This window comes from Oreochromis aureus, linkage group 8 (genome assembly GCF_013358895.1).
Source record: "Oreochromis aureus strain Israel breed Guangdong linkage group 8, ZZ_aureus, whole genome shotgun sequence".
NCBI lineage: Eukaryota > Metazoa > Chordata > Actinopteri > Cichliformes > Cichlidae > Oreochromis > Oreochromis aureus.
Window position 1 is genome coordinate 7,484,848 of NC_052949.1, and position 16,503 is coordinate 7,501,350.

At 40.1% G+C, this 16,503-nt stretch overlaps 2 protein-coding genes across 3 annotated transcripts in view; both read left to right on the top strand.

The window, feature by feature from the left end:
• The first annotated feature begins 174 nt into the window (after positions 1-174).
• On the top strand, positions 175-9,841 carry vps25 (vacuolar protein sorting 25 homolog). Its single transcript, XM_031760171.2, has 6 exons — positions 175-299; positions 2,958-3,103; positions 3,559-3,612; positions 3,714-3,802; positions 7,443-7,518; positions 9,005-9,841. The coding sequence occupies exons 1-6, from the start codon at positions 253-255 to the stop codon at positions 9,115-9,117; spliced, it is 525 nt and encodes a 174-aa protein (XP_031616031.1). The 5' UTR covers positions 175-252; the 3' UTR covers positions 9,118-9,841.
• Positions 9,842-9,962: 121 nt separating this feature from the next.
• The window catches only part of wnk4a (WNK lysine deficient protein kinase 4a), a 47,271-nt gene continuing 40,730 nt past the window's right edge, over positions 9,963-16,503 (top strand). For both annotated transcript variants that reach the window (XM_039616320.1, XM_039616321.1), the window contains exons 1-2: positions 9,963-10,818; positions 11,079-11,720. In XM_039616320.1, the coding sequence (XP_039472254.1) occupies positions 11,106-11,720 (615 nt within the window). In that variant the 5' untranslated portion in view covers positions 9,963-10,818; positions 11,079-11,105. The remainder of the gene's footprint in view (positions 10,819-11,078; positions 11,721-16,503) is intronic.

A 16,503-nucleotide genomic window follows, 5' to 3' on the forward strand; every position in this document is an offset into this window, starting at 1 on the left:
AATATTCAATATTTAACACGGGTACGAGTCTTTAATTTAATCTACAAAATACATTTAAAAAATCATAAAGCTGACATTTTTGCAAATACTGTGGTCTACGTACAAACAACAACAACAACAACAACGAAAACAAAAAAAAGTTAGAAGGCATCTTGCGATCCCCCAAATCGGAAGTTAATGAGTCGGACCATTTGGGAGGTTGGACGCGTTTCCGGGAGCTGTCAGCTGTGAGCACCCAACATATCCACTGCAATGAGTTTTGAGTGGCCGTGGCAGTATAATTTTCCACCGTTTTTCACGTGAGTCAGATGTTTCTGAGTCTTTTTCAGAGCAGAGCATGTGAACACGTAACTCAGTTTTCAGTGTTTATTTATTTATGAGTCGGTGAGCGCTGATTTTCGAGCTAGCATCATGTTAGCACGCCAGCTAGCCAAACGAAACAGATTGCTAGGGAAGTGAATTTTCACTCACTGGCTTTCTGAAGTTTATTTAAAGTCTTTCTCGGTCTGTCTCAGTGGGTCGTTAAGGCTAGACTAGAGGGGGCTATATTAAAACATTAACAGGCAAACAGTTTATCGTCGTGTGTCTGAATTTTGGGATTTCAACTGTTATCTCCAGCGAGCTTATTTAATGGGATGAGCTGCCAGATAGCGAGAACTCCACCTAGTTATCACCTAAAGAGTTGCACGTTTTGGTGTAATAAAAGCCAGGAAGACCTCAGTGCTGAAATCCCTGTAAACCACTGCTAACTTCCCGAAAGGGACATTTAAAGGGGCTGCTATTGTCTCTTTATTAGGCAGTCAAATAGGGTAGGATTGCAATAAAAGACTGGTTTTATACATGAAATGTAAAAACGACTTTCAACCCTTTACAATATCACAGATGTTAGGAAAGCAGCACATATGTATAGACTTAATAAGAGCAAAGTGTTGCATTTTAAGATAGAGGTTGAGTGTTAACATATCTGCCTATGGGTGCAGTTTCTCTTTTGTATTAAGTTTGTATTATGTTTCCAAACATTGCTACTGCCTACAAGAATACAAAAGCAGGCAAAATGTTGGATTCTCATTTTAATCACTGTCCTTGCAATACAAAATCTTTACGTGAAGTCTGGCCATCTACTGTCTTCTGCTTATTCTATATTACTGGCTTTTACTGACTCAAAATAGGCTGGCAATTGAGTTTTTTCAGTTACATTGATCTAGCACCAATTTAAAACAACCATCACCTCAAGGCACTTTATATTATAAGGTAATGATGGTGTAATATTGGAGAGAAAATCCCAGTGATCCATTCCTTCCCTATAAGCAGCAATTGGCAGGACTGGGAAGGAAGAATTCCCTTTTAATAAGAAATGACTTCCAACAGAACCTGCCTCAGGGAGGGACAACCATCTGCTGTGATGGGTTGGCAGGTCAGGCTAAAGAGGAGAGAAAAGCAGGAGCATAGCAAGACAAGGTCCAAACACAAACTGCAGGAGAGATTGGAGAAGACATGGCCAGTGCATCACAGGAATTTCCCCCAGCACCCTGAACGTATAGCGCTGTAACTAAGAGATGGCCCAAGGTCACCTGATCCCTACCTAATGTGATTTTCCAAAGTAAAGAGCATGTTTGCACAGGAGACGATACTGATAATTAAAGGCTCTGTCTTATACTTTTACAAACTCTAGGAACTGCAAGTAACCCTGCAGTCTCAGAGCAAGGTGCTCTGTTGGCAGGATATGATGCAATGGTAAATGGCCTGTATTTATATAGCGCTTTTATGGTCCCTAAGGACCCCAAAGCGCTTTACATATCCAGTCATTCACCCATTCACACACTGGTGATGGCAAGCTACATTGTAGCTACAGCTGGGGCGCACTGACAGAGGCAAGGCTGCCGGACACTGGCGCCACCGGGCCCTCTGACCACCACCAGTAGGCAACGGGTGAAGTGTCTTGCCCAAGGACACAACGACCGAGACTGTCCGAGCCGGGGCTCGAACCGGCAACCTTCCGATTACAAGGCGAACTCCCAACTCTTGAGCCACGATCGCCCCAGGCCTGTAACAGATGATCACAGTTGAATGTAACCAATGGACTGATGGCTCAGGGCGGGCACAAAGACTGTGACTCAAACTGGCTGAAATGGACCCAAGCTGATGAGTAGTTTTCCTTATAGCCAGTGTTTTCACTCTAAAATATCAATAAATCATTAAACCACCTGTTTGCATAGTTTAAATGTGAAGAAGAGTGTCGTTTTTAGAACCTCTCATATACCCCCTGTTTGTTTTGCACATCAGTAGCACAGCTAAATTAAAAAGAAGCTAAAATAAAAGCTGTCTCTATGTGGGTAAACTGCCAGATCTTTAAATTTGGCAGATTTCTTGTAGACTTTGCTGTACCTGGAAAGCAGCCACCTCTCTTTTTAGCAGCAATACCTAGAACATGCAGGGGGGGAATCTGAAGAGGGGCATTGCATTTACTTAACACTTATTTTATTGCTTAAATATATATATTTTTCTGATGTTGATTTATGATCTAAAATCTAAATCTACTAAGAAATTATGCCACATTGTTATAGATTAAGTCAGCAGTATATAAAGTAATTAAAATGGCTTTTTTGGAGATCAGTAAAACTGTACAAGGGGTCAGTATGTTGGACACTGATGATGGGGCCTGATGAGTCAAGACTTCAGGAGAAAGATTTTAAATAAACATCTTTTATTCTGGAACCAATGAAGAAAAGTAAAGAATTATTCATGATAAAACATTAAATGCTTACTAGATGAGGGCTTTTCGAGCGAACTGTGACTTTAATTAGACACGCGGCATTCGTAAAAAGGCTTGACTATGTGATTAACACTGTTTATGGTTAAGGAAAAATGTGTTTGTGTCTTTAACGTGCATTAAGTTTATTTTGCCCAAGCATTTGTGGTAATCTTTGCAGTAATCTCTTTGTGTTCTTTTCTGACAGACTACAGCCCAATGTTGACACGAGACAGAAGCAGCTGGCGGCATGGTGCTCACTGGCTCTGTCCTACTGCCGACATCACAAGCTCTACACACTGGATGTCATGGAGGCTCAGGAAAGCCCCATGTTCAACAACAAGAAGATAGAACGTATCCTGAAAGTCAACCTGTGGTTCCTTTTTGAGGGAGAGTTCAATTTTAATGGGGTTTTTTTTTTTTTTTTTTTTTTTTTGGAAAAATATTTGTTTGTGTTTTTAGTTTAAATCCTTTGTTTTTTATATATTACAATTGCTAAATCTCTTGTGAAGAGTTTATAGTTCAGAGATATTAATCTTGACACACATTGCAGTCACTGTAGGATTTTTCTGGAGTTTTTAGGACAGAGCCACCTCCCCCTTTCTCTCTCTGCTTGACTGATTTATTTTGAGGTTTCCCTCTTGATTTGGACCTGATACAAAGCTGTCTTCAGAGACTGAGGTCATAACATGATCACTGAATTTTATTTCCCAGCTAATCTGCGCTGAGGGCAAGATAAGGCATTTTAAACAAAACTGGCATGAAGACACTTATTGTGCCATTGCACATTAGCCTTAACTGAATCCCAGGAAAACTGTCAATGGAAGCAATTCAAGTTGTTTTTGAGGAACTGAGGAAAAAAGGTGAATTTTATTGTCTTTACCTGCCAGCATAGTGTCATGATAAGAAAAAATTATCTTATTATGTAATGTTGATAAGTGAAAAACGTTTTTGTTGTCTTCAGGCAACCTCGAGTGGTTGGACAAAAACAAGTCTCGGTGTTTAGTCATGTGGAGACGACCAGAGGAATGGGGCAAGTTAATATATCAGTGGGTGAGTCATCAAATTACAACACATGCTGCCACAAACTGTTCTTTTTTTTTTTTTTTTTTTTTTTTTTTTGCACACTCATGCAGCTGATAAAAGGATGAGGTTTATTTCAACCTCACAATATTGTTCATTATTGCAATGTTGTGATAATCACAATATAAAACCATTAATATCTACACTATAATATAAACTAAGAAGGGGAAAGACAAGCTCATGTATCTTATCTATGCTTATGTAACCAGCACACAGACATCAGACAGAATCACTATCACTGTGGCAGCAGAACAGCAGCATTAAAGGACAGATTATAACAAACAAAGCATCATGTATTTAAAATCTCATGAAAAAAGCAAGAAATCGGTGCATGTTCTTTATCTGTCACCTCAACTCTTTATTTAATCGCTGTTGAACTCAGCAAGTGTCTTGCTAGGGACCTGAGTAAGTGCACTTCTGGCTTTCATGCTGTTTTGATGAGCATTTCTCATGTTTTGGCTGAAAGTTGTTTTTACCAGCGTTTTCCCTGCAGTGACTGCAGTCTGATTGCATAGACGATATAAAAGGTGGATGTATTCACCATTATGTCATCCATTGGTTTATTAAGGTTTTGTGCTTTTTTTTCCTGATGTTTTAAAACTAGATATGATGAATGAGCAGTGATGGGTAAGATGTTAGTAAATGGGGATAACCTGGGTACTCCTCCTTTCCGACTCTAAGAACGTCTGTAATTTATAAAATAAGCTTGAGGTTTTTATTAAGATGGTCTGAAAGAAGTGACTAAGCCCAAAAACCCATTAGGAAAGTGTTTACTGAGTCACAGAGCAGAAACAACCAACACTTGTTCTCCTGTAGACTTTTATACAACTTGAACTCTTTTTACTGCCCTCTGTTGATCATTAGCAAAAATGCATGTTTAAGGCCACACTGGCTTCACTGTTTATCCCTGCTTCACTCTGTTTAGAGTGATTAGCACACATAGATATAGAAACATGTAAATTTAGCTGTTTTTACGAGGTCATATTACTGCATCCCCAACCAACAAAATCCATAAACCTTTTTCTATCTTTAACTCTAAAACTATGACCGTCTGATTATTGGGGTTTTCCCTCGAGTATTTGTAATATAAAACACCTTAAAAAGATTCTTCTTGTGAGTTGATGCTATATAATTAAACTTTAAACTGAAAAATGAAGATCTGAAGACTTTTCTGAACTTTATTTTTAGAATATCAACTCTCATTCTCACAATATCATACAATTGATTGTCCCAAAAATCAGAACAGAATTAGGAAAAAAGGCTTTTAAATATGCTGCCCCTGTTTCCTGGAATAATCAGCAGAAGGAACTGAAATTATTAGAATTGGTTACCTTGTGGGAGTTTAATTCCATCTTAAAGGAATGAAAGAATTACTTTTTTACTCAGTGTGATTGTTTTTAATGTCGCTCTTGATCTGTTATTTTATATTTTTCATGTTTGTATGGGATATTGTATTTGTTTTAAATGTTATGTACTTATGTGGTACTTTTGTTGCCATGATGCCAGGTCTCTCTTGGAAATGAGAATTTTAATCTCAATGAGATTTTTACCTGGATAAATAAAGGACTAATAAAAAAATCAAACTGAATTAAAACCAAGCCTTAACCAAACAAGTCTTCAAAGTAAGGGGCCAGAAAGTTTTAACTTCTCATCCTTCAGGTAGTCTATAACTCTCATAAATATAGCTGATCAGGTACACTATATTTTTGTTTATACATTTATATCATTTTATCTGTTTATTGCCTTTAGCCTGACAAATTACTTAAATCATTTTGTTTGGTTGCAGTTCTTGTAAAAACTGGACCCCACACTCTGCCTGTTCTGAACCCACATTTTGAACAACGATTGCTCCTTTCTGTCTGTTCTCTCTTCAAAACAGAAACTTAATGATTGACTGCATGCAATGCATTTAGAAGAAATGGCAGCTTTAAAAAACATCTGTTTCACCTTCTCCAACTTTAAGTCAGTTTAATTCACTTTCTGCTTTATGATTTTTTATTAATTGTACGTTCAGGTTATAAGACTGTTTACCACTTCATGTGGCAAATTAAGAAATTATAATAAAATGGAATAAGACTTGTGGTCAAAGTCCCAAATTAGTACCCACAAAAATCCAAATGGGTATAGTTTTTTTTCCATCTTTCCATTCTTCTAGTAAGTCTGGGAAGATTATCAGCTACATGTCTGTAGGGGGGGAAAAATTATCATGTAATAAAAATGATCTAGTGTGTTTTGATGCCATTTACAGATGTGCCGTGTTCTGTCTTGTGCTGTTCATGATAGAGATTCGCACACAGATGGTGTTGGTGAAGCTTAATGGAGCACATCTTCAGGGCTGTGGGTGTACGTCACAACCGCTGTAGTTGTGTAAACAATTTAAACACAACTGCTGTGCTGTTTTGTACACCTTGTACTTTTGCACACATAATGTAGTTGTTACCTGCGACATTAGGAGAAGGCCAGTGTTGTGTTCACCTACCACTTGGGCTCTCTTTGCTCTTTGCTCCTTGTGCTTTAAAAAAAAAAAAAAGAAGTCTTTTTTCCATTGAGGAGCCTGCGCTGGCACAAGTGCAGAGCCACTGCTGACTTTTTGAGAAGCAGCCCACTTAGACAGGTTAGAACTGATTATTAACAGCAGATGTTGGGATAATTTCTGTAGGTGGACAAAATCATGGTGGACAGAATCTGTGGCCTGCATCTGCTAGTCGTTTGTGAATTTCTTGCTTTAGCTTCTACATTAGTAACCTAAGCGAGTGGTTTCAACTTTTGGACCAGAAAGTTTGTGGTGCTGGGCTGGTTCCAGCTCTATGGCACTTGCACCAGTCTGATTTTGTGTGGAAATGTGTGAAAATTGTTCTAGATTGTACACTGGGGTTGTGGTAATTGAAAAGGGGTGAAATGGGTTTGAACATGTTTATATTTTCAGTGTCAAAAGCATATGTCTGTAAATATTCTATATTTTGCCAACAAATCCCATGGAAACAGTCAGTGATTTGTTGTATTAACAAGTATTGTTTGCGCATTCATTCTTTACTGCTGGGTCATGAGGGGAGGGTCAAAATTATAGCCTTCAGCGATATTAAACAGGATTGGCCCTAAAGCTACAGACAAGCTAGAAAAGTCTGAAAATACAGTTAGGTTCATAAATAATCCACCACAGTGGATTTTAAGTGAAAAAACTGAAATACAGACCTAAAGCTGTAAATCAAAGGTTTTAACAGAATTCTGACCGTGTTTGGTTATTAAAGGCATTTTTATGCACAGTCCCTCATTTTCACAGACTTGAAAGTAACTGGACAATTGAGTGCTAAGTAGTTGGGACGGGGGGAAAAAATCAATACAGCATAGTATCGCGATATTTTGCGTGGCAATATTGTATCAATACAGGAGCACCAAACATCAATATTTTATTAAATAAATAAAAATACTTTGGGAATAGTTTTATTTATTTTTATCCACAATTTCATCATCTAGAATAAATCGGGGGGTTTTTTCTTTAAAAGCTGCCTTTTTTTTTTCTTTCTTTTTTTTAAATAAAGAAAATTATTCTCTGACTGTCACCTTAAAGCATCTGTAAATGTAACCATTATATCTTTTTCCGACATTTTAGGTTTCCAAAACCGGTATGGTCAACTCTGTGTTTACACTTTATGAGCTGTCCAATGGTGATGAGACAGAAGGTGAAGGTATGGCACCGTTTTAAAGTTTTCCACAGGGAGAAAGCACCCATAAAACCCAGCTCGCATTAAAGTAAACAATTATTACATAACACAGTGGTGAGAAAGGCTTTTATTAATGCTGGCTGTACAATAGGTTTCCAGTCCTAGTTTGTTTTAACTGTTTGATTTGTGTTGTTTACTCTGTTTCCTGTTTCTGCATGATTTCACCTAGTGTTAGTCCCAAATTGCTTCTTTCATCTTTGTTTTTGCACGTAAAGCACCATGTAATGTTAATAAATGTAATGCTAATGAAATGTGCTGCACACATTGACCCAAAACATTATGAAGATATCTGCTTAATATACTGCTGATCCTTTAAAGTGCTTAAAAACATCTCTGACCTGCCAAGGCATGGACTTGAAAGAGACCCTGTGGTATCGAAACCTTTTGCCCCTGACTGGGAGCCAAAAGGTCTTGCTGTGTCAGAGATTCCTGTTCCTTAATAATTTGGCTCTTGTCAGAGGGGCTCGGATGTTTATACCTCCCCATTTCTTACTTGTTTTCGTGTATAGCACACCCTAACCCTACAGGGAACCTATTATACTTACTTCCAGCTACATATGTTTAATCTTGGCCTCCACTAGACCAGATTTGCATGATTCACAGCTTGAAAATAATCCTTATTTACCAAATACCGAACCTTGATGGGGCCTTCAGTTCATGGACTGACTGAAGTATCAAGTGTCATACATAGCCAAGAGTAGTGAAAAATGTGTTTGGAGCAGCCCTGAAGCCTGAGCTTTTGACTTATTTGGAACTTGTAACAGTATATATGAGACAGAAACTAAGGAAAACTCAACTTCTTAAATCTCTTCACTTGAAATGAACTCGTAGGGTGGCACAGCGATTAATGCTCACAGCAAGCGGTGAATTCTGGATTCGAATTCCACTTTCTGTACAGAGTTTAAATGTTTGCCCTGTGCCTCTGTGGGTTCTTTCCAGGTATTCTGGGCTCTGTCCTTACAGTCCAAAACATGCACATTAGGTTAACTGTCACTGTGTGTGAGCCTTATTATAAACCGGTGATCCCACCCTATGTCCCATCTGGCATCGCTGCAAAGAGTCAACACTTATCATATAAAACTATGCGGCTGGTCCTCCAAGCAGCAGGCTTGAAATTGGCTCTGATCCCCTAAGGCGTGGACTCTGAAGTTGCCCTGTGGTACTCAGTCCTCTGCTGCTAATTGAGAACACCCCATAAGCCCTCCTCGTTATTTAGTGACCTAAATAATTTGGCTTTTGTGAGAATCACTCAGATATTTACACCTGTGTTTTTCCCAGATCCAACACATTAACCAAGTGTTCCCTTGCTCTCTTAGGCAGTATATTTCCAGGCTTGAAATGCAGTTTTGTTATGAGATAATAGTTGTTATTCACCTCATATTTGAGTGATCAGTGTTTTGACTCATTGATTAGTTTGATTTTCTTATAGCTTATAATCCTTTTTCTCCAGAGTTCCACGGTCTGGAGGACTGGATGCTGCTTCGCTCGCTGCAGGCTTTACAGACAGAAGGCAAAGCCGAGCTCTTCACCATGGATGATGGAAAAGGCGTCAAGTTCTTCTAAAACTGTGCTGGAATCACACACCCTCTGTCTGGGAGCCCTCATACTGTACTTTACAGACAAATTTTTATTAAGATTTAGCCATTTAAGGCTACATAAGGTGCACCTCAATACCGAGCCCAGTGGATGCTGGTCCTCTAATTGTTGTTGCCTTTTGATTCAAAGCCTTCTCTTACTGGAAGAGAACCAATATCATTTCTAAGTGTTTGGGGGGGCATTTGAGGTCATGCTACTTGTAAAGTCGTCACAGGTGGCATTTGTTGCCATTTAAACATGCAATGAATATCAGGGGACTAAATACTGTCATGTGTGAGTACTTTAGGGAAATGTCTTTCCCTGCCCGCTTTAACTTTACTCCTTCTTTATTATTGTAAATGCATCTACTTTTATTCACATTTTTCTCTGTTAACAAATTTACTCTGTAAAAATAGCTGTGGATCTTTGCTCGGCTCCTCTGTTCCAACCAGACATACCAAGAAATCCCAGAACGCAACACCAGAGGGACTTTTTCTTTTGAGAGTAAATGCTTCCAGAAGAGGAACACAACAGACACTTGAGCCAGTCTTGGCTTGACTCAGCTGCGTGTAATAATAGTGGACTTCATGTACAGATTGCTGTCATCCTATTATTGTGCAGTAGCTACTGTGATGCTCCTGTTATCTTTATCTCTGTCTATATTCAACTTCTTTTTCATATCCTGTAGGAAATAAATTAGAAATTTGTTAAATTTTCTGGCTATTTCCTTTCTTTCACGTGCATCGACGTTTTGTTGTGTGAAAAACAGGAGTTGAGGATTTCAAAAGCTTTGCAGTATGCGGACGTGCAGACTGAAACTGCAGCAATGATGATGTTATGATCTCCTTGCTGCAGCTGTATTAAAGGACTGCATACTGACATCATGTGCTGTGTGTGTCCCGCCTGTGGAGGGATGATACAGCTCCAGAGAATTGTACGTGTTTGTGGATAAAACCTTGTATGTTCTCTTGTGGGGCAGGTGGGGCCCAGTGTGGCCTTGGCTGATAATGGTGTCCTGTTTCACGAGCAGCAGCCCCCCCTGTAGGTCAGGCGCGGGTGCGCATCCTCCACCTTTGGGCAGCATATCGCTTTCCACAAATGAGGACAGGCTTGGCCAAGAAATAAAATGACTCATCGTTTTTATCTAATTTCAGAGGAAACTGAGGAGGAGTTCTTTTGATCAGTGGGGGGCCAGTTGAAAGTGTGGACATTCTGTTCGTCAGCAAGCTTAAAGTGAACCAGCTGAAGAACCTGATCACCAAATTAATACAAAGTGTCATAAAAGGCAGCTTATGGATTGTTTCTCAAAATTTTGAGTCATTCCCACAGTTGAGTTTTGAAGATATTCTTTTAATCGGATAAAGCAAATCAAAACTTAATAACGCGGTTCAAAATGATAAATTACCAAACACTCATCTTATTATAATTACTCCCTCTGGATTGCCCTATTGGCGCGTGAAAGCTGCGAGGGGGCGGAGTTGGAAGCGCGCACTGGGAGCGCTCAGGACGAACAACCCTCCGGAGCTTTGTTGATATTGGCAGTCCAGACCTTTCACAGTAGGTTATAGCATAAGCATTCGGAAAGACAAGAAGAAGACGAGAGGACCACACGAATCACTTGAAAGAAACTATGCGTTAATGTGCGCGGAGCGTTCAAGTGACATGTTTTTTACGCAGTGAATGTGCTGAGTAAGTGAATTTTCCTCACTTTTCTGTGTTTTTTACACGCTTTATCTGTCATATACTTCTAAGGCTGGTTACCACTACAGGTACTACAGTAGTTTACACGTTTCCGACTATCGTCTCTAATCTTGTTTTCCTTAGATATGGCTGTTATTCAGTCTCCAGCCTTTTGTTCTAAAGCCACTGACTTCACTGACATCATGGAAAAGTAACCTGGAATATAAAGTAACGGTGCTCTGCTGTCCTACTGTTATTTCCATATTTAGGCTCCAAATCAGGTTGAACCTGCCACAATGTCTCATGCACAAGTAGAGATACCAGGACGCGGGTTCCCGGGGCTCTCCGTGGATATGACCGACGACTGTTTGTCCCGAGTCCCATCCGTGCTGAGGACGCACGGGCTGGGCGCACGGAGGAACTCCTACGGCCTGCAGAAAATTAGTATGGACATTGATTCTCCCCTGTACAGCGGTGTACTTTCCAAAGCCTTATCGTGGTCGGCAGAAAATATTCTCTCTCTGCCCGAGTCCAGAGCAGAGGAAGAAAAAACAGACGACACCCCGCCGTCCGCGTCTCCGGTTTCCAGCTCCAACACGTGCCGCCAGGACCCCGACGCCGGGTCCGTCGGTGGCAACTGGAAACCTGTTGCCAGATCCACTCCTCAGGATGCCAGCTCGGACTCTGAAAACGAACTTCATAATAAACAGCAAAAGATTCTGTCTCGCATCACGTTTGACACTCAGTGGGAGCAGGAAGAAAAGGAGGACGTGGAGACTAAAGCGGTGGCAACATCTCCTGATGGAAGATATCTCAAATTCAACATAGAGATTGGAAGGGGGTCTTTCAAGACAGTCTATAAAGGGCTGGACACAGAGACTACAGTGGAGGTGGCATGGTGTGAGCTACAGGTAGGATGCATACTGGGGCTGATCACAGCATATTCCCATCTATGTACAACTTCACACAAACGATGCATTGGTTTCCAGGACTTTTAAATCTACCTTTCCTAAAATGAACACTAGGTCAAGTGTGTAAGCTGATGCTTTCCTTGATTTCCTGGCCCACTTGCTGCTCTAATTCCTCCCTCAGGGCATCAGGGTTGATGTCAGGCAGCTAATCTACTGTATATTATTCCCCACTGACCTTGAGTTAGTTGTGTCAGGCACTTGCATGGTAAGGTAGGTCATCCTGTTAGCAGTCAGCTCCAAGCTCAGCTACAGTACTCTGCTTGTCATGAATCCCCTCTAATCTCTGTTTTTATTAACAACCAGTGACACTGGGGCTCCCTGCAGGCCTCACGTGACAGCTATGAACATCTGAACGGTAATAGATAAAGTTTTTAGGAACCTACCATTGGTGTTTCTGTGTTAAAAAGTCATTTGCGCTAGGAAATGTGACGTGGGGCTTGTGAGATCAAGTTCTGCTTGGTGATCTGGCCTTGCAGGGCATAATGCCCACGTGTATCATGTAAACATAAAGTAAGGCAGATGACTGAAGAGGCAGGCTTCAGTAAAACTGTAGAAGTGTCAGTACTTTTTATGCCAAAGCATTTGGCGCACAGCCTTGAAACAGCCTGGGCAACAGCTGACACTTCTCTTGCTTACATGGTTTGATAGCACAGTTGTGGATTTAAAGATTAAAACTGTAAGTCCACTCTTAACATTTGCTGGTGTGTGTGTGTATGTGTGTGTGTGTTTGTGACGTGGATGGGTGTCAGTAACTGGCAGCCACATGAGCTTTGAAGTTGTACCCTCATAGCCTTTAAATGTCAAATTAAACCATGTGACAAGAATATTGCACTATATACATGCTGCCAATGTTTACTTTTGTTTTGATTCAAAGACACTGGAAGTTGTTTTAAGATATATCTACATTTAAAAGCACTCTTTACTCATTTAAAAAATGCACAGAGTTACTCTTTGTTGTGCAGTGATTTTCTGCAGAAGCCATCGGAGTGCAGATAATAAGAGATTGAATGCGAGTGAAGGGAATCTGCCCTTCAGGCTCAAACTCTAGCACCTTCTGCCTCAAGAGCTTACCTGTCTGTCAAGTCACACAACAGGTATCTGTTAACAGGAAGCAGATGGAGAGTCACACAGGCTCCTGCTTGGGGCACAGATGACCCATTACCTGCACCATGCAACACATGTTTCACATGTTTGGGTCAAATAAACGCAATGGTCCATTGGGGTACTATTTGTGGTCAGACATAACCCTGATTTTACCTTCTGTGGAGTGAAAAGTACAGCAATCTTTTGTTGTGGCTCTGTGTTGGAAACAAGCATGCTATTTCATCTCTTTACTTGAGACATGAGTCCAGTTAAGCTCCTTAATCGCTCCTAATAAGCTTAAAGGTGACCACTGTTGATATGGTTACTGCTGTGATAAGTTAACCTCAAAGAGACGGACTCAGATTCAGTCCCATTTCTTAAGTGAAATCACCACCCCATCCACCCTTGATGCTTAAGTGAAACTCAAAAGCTGAGTGTTGGTGGCTAAACAGAGATCGCTCCTGTAATGTTGACGGAGCAGCAGTGGAAGGTGCGTCACTGCAACTCAGGTAGAAATGCCTTAAGCTCTTTTAACTATGTATTACAGAGCCTGAGCTCTAATCTGCCGGATGTTCTAAGCTGTTCAGAATACAGAACAGGTTTTAAAGCACATCTAGTTATAGAGATCAGAACTTCAATTCATCATAATTGTCACTGTGGCACAGAGAGGTGTTCTTTTGTGAATGGTTGGGCTGCATTGTTATGCTGAATGCAGTCTGGGCGGCGTCTACAGGAAGGCATTGTGCGATCACGTAAAAGGTAAACAAAACATGCCGAACCTTCTATGACATGAGACATTAAAGCCACTGAAAACTTTCGTTTACTGGAGAGCTCTTCCTGTCTCTCTTCATAAACCAAATGCCTTACATAAAGACTTGTACTAATACAGAGAAAAGTAGCCACTCACTAGAATCAAAGCTTCCTTAAGCTTACAAAACCCCTGAGAGATATAAACGCTGTGAAATAATACACATGTTTGAGGAGGATCACTAGTTTCAGTGTGTTGGAGCTTTTCTGCTGTTTTCTTATAGACTTATTTTTGTATCCAGCACCAACATTGTAAGTGAGGGCTTTTAATTTCACTCTTTATTATTAAAAAATGAATGATGTATTGACATTAACAACATTACCAGCCAGTCGAAGCATAGATAAGTGTGCACAGATAAGAAACTTTCATGCAGTTAAGAAAGTTACGTCAATTTACACTTTATGCTCCAGGAAGCAAAACATCCTGTTATTTTAGTGTTTAATAGTCACGCTTATACGATTTGTTTCTTTTATATGTTCATGCTAAACATTTCTGGATCATGTGTTATCAGATTTCTTTTTACATTCTCACATTTCATAATTAATGCTGGGTGAGCTTCAAAAATAAGGAACTGATCAGAAACAGTATTTGATTACTCGCTCTTACGTGCTCTTTGCTATTTTGGGTTTAAGATCAAGAGCAAACATTCAGATATTGCTCATCCAAATCCTTTTGTTCTTCCTAATCACATGCTGTGCTGAGTACACACACCTTATCAATGCATTTAAAACCGGATGGACGTGGTAAAAATATCACTAACTGATTATATAAGTCTGCTGGCAAGCTGATAAAGTAACACCCAGTGGATGCTGCAGAACATTTTAAAACAAACTGTACCCAAACATTTGTGCCCATTGTTTAGTTATCTTTAGATGCTCAGTTGCATCTGCCACACTTCTCACATTTTTTTTCTCTTCATCCAAATCGCCATTAAAATCACCCCGGATAGTTCTTGCATAATGCTAAGCATTGCAAACTTTACAGAATCCTCCACATTTCTGTGGGATCCTGTAAAGTTTTTTCTTTCTTTCTTTTTCTTTTTTAAAGAAAGAAGACTTAGTTTACATCACACCGCAGATGCCCATGAGACAGGATAAAAAAATAGTTCCACTTGTACTTTTGGTCATTTTGTCTATTTGTTAGTGTTGGTGTCTTTGCAGTGGTCATTCAGCCTCCAGACCTCTGAATGGCTGCATACATCTCTTTTTTTGTCACTTACCTATGGATAAAACAGAGGTGAAATGCTGCTTGATACTGTTGCTTTACAGGTGGCAGCTACCTAGCAACTGCTCACCCACAGGTAATTCAGGTGCCATATAGGTATTGTCCACTGAGCTTTTAAGTTAATACAGAGGAAATGAAAAATTGATGAGCTGTTGTGTGGCCCTCCATTCCTTCCATTCATATACTGTTCTCACTGCACTGCATTGAGTCAAAAGGAAGAGTTGCTGTTACTGCGTCTAAAATGCTGATCGTTGCATGGATTAATGAGCTTGGAGCTTCAGCACCTCACAAGTGACTGCAACAGCACACTGAGCTACTTAGTAACTGATAGGAATGAGTTCACTGAGGCACATATCCTTTTTGGTGATCCTTTGTAAAGGGCATATGTTGCACAATACCTGATCTTATTCAAGGGCAGCAGTTTCCAGCAGTTCTCTCCAACCTTGCCCCCTCAGCGTCTCAGGCACTTTTATATGCTTGGTTCATTTTTAAACCTAAACCAACACAGTTTCTGTTATCGTGCAGTGTTTTTTTTATGAGGGCTGTTATTAATGGAAGGCTGGCCTTAGCACCCACAACCAATTAATACCAGTTCCTCAGATGCATAAATACGGGCTGAAAGACAGTTTTCTGCTGATTAAGAGAAACCAGATCTTTAAAGTTGGTGCACCCTGGGGGTTTTATTGCTGGTCACAAACTGTTTAAGAGGATTTTTTTTTCTTCAGCTAATGCTTCTTCTAAAACAAATAAAACTTAATGCTGCTGAAGCATGTAGATTGGGCTGTTATTAACCATTTCTTTAGTGGTTTTTACCCATTATAAACTGGTAGTTTTATACAGAAAACTATAGAATGCTCACACAGGCTGGCTTGTCCACTATTTTTCCAGATACAACCAATGAATTCATTAAAACATGCACAACTAATGAATTGATATTGAAAATAACTGCCTGTTGTTTCAGTGCTTTATGTATTTTGCCGCTAGTAAACATAGTTCCTGTGTCTAGGTGCAAAAAAAAAAAAAAAAAGGAGGGTGGATTGTAGCGATGGAAGATTTACATCAGCCCAGTTGTGGTAAGACCTGGAAACATTACTGCAGCAGTGGGCTTGTGGGGTAGCTGCAGTGTTTACGTTTTAGCTCAGAGTTTTAATACTCATATCGAAGTTGCAGATTTAATTAAAGCTGTAAAACCTTGTCTTGCTACTGGGTCTGCAGTAGTTATGAGGCTAAACAAAAAGGCATAAATCTAGTTTGGCCCGCCCCAAGATTTCTGTTGCCCCCCTCTCTCTCTCACTCATGCTAGCCTGGGTTTCATAGTATAAGCCTGGCTGTGTAACTTTTATCTGAATGTGGCTAGTGTTCACTGACAAGCCATGGGCTTCCTATCAGCTCTACTGTAGCCAACATCAACATGGTCTTTCCTTGTAAGGCCCAAAGCGCACCCAAAATCAGCTTATCAGGGCGAGCCAATGTTCTGTGAGGAGAAAGTTAAGAAGGCGCACAGCGATAGCCTACATGTACACATGGCATCACGTCATTTTGACGTAGGGCCCACTGTTTGTTTGTTTTTTCTTTATTGAGCACATTGGGTCACCTGTGAAATTTGTA

Coding starts and splice junctions, on each gene's coding strand:
- vps25 (XM_031760171.2), top strand. CDS start 253: ATGAGTTTTGAGTGGCCGTGGCAGTATAATTTTCCACCGTTTTTCAC. Junction 3,803..7,442: donor GCAAGTTAATATATCAGTGG/GTGAGTCATCAA, acceptor CCGACATTTTAG/GTTTCCAAAACCGGTATGGT. Junction 7,519..9,004: donor TGATGAGACAGAAGGTGAAG/GTATGGCACCGT, acceptor CTTTTTCTCCAG/AGTTCCACGGTCTGGAGGAC.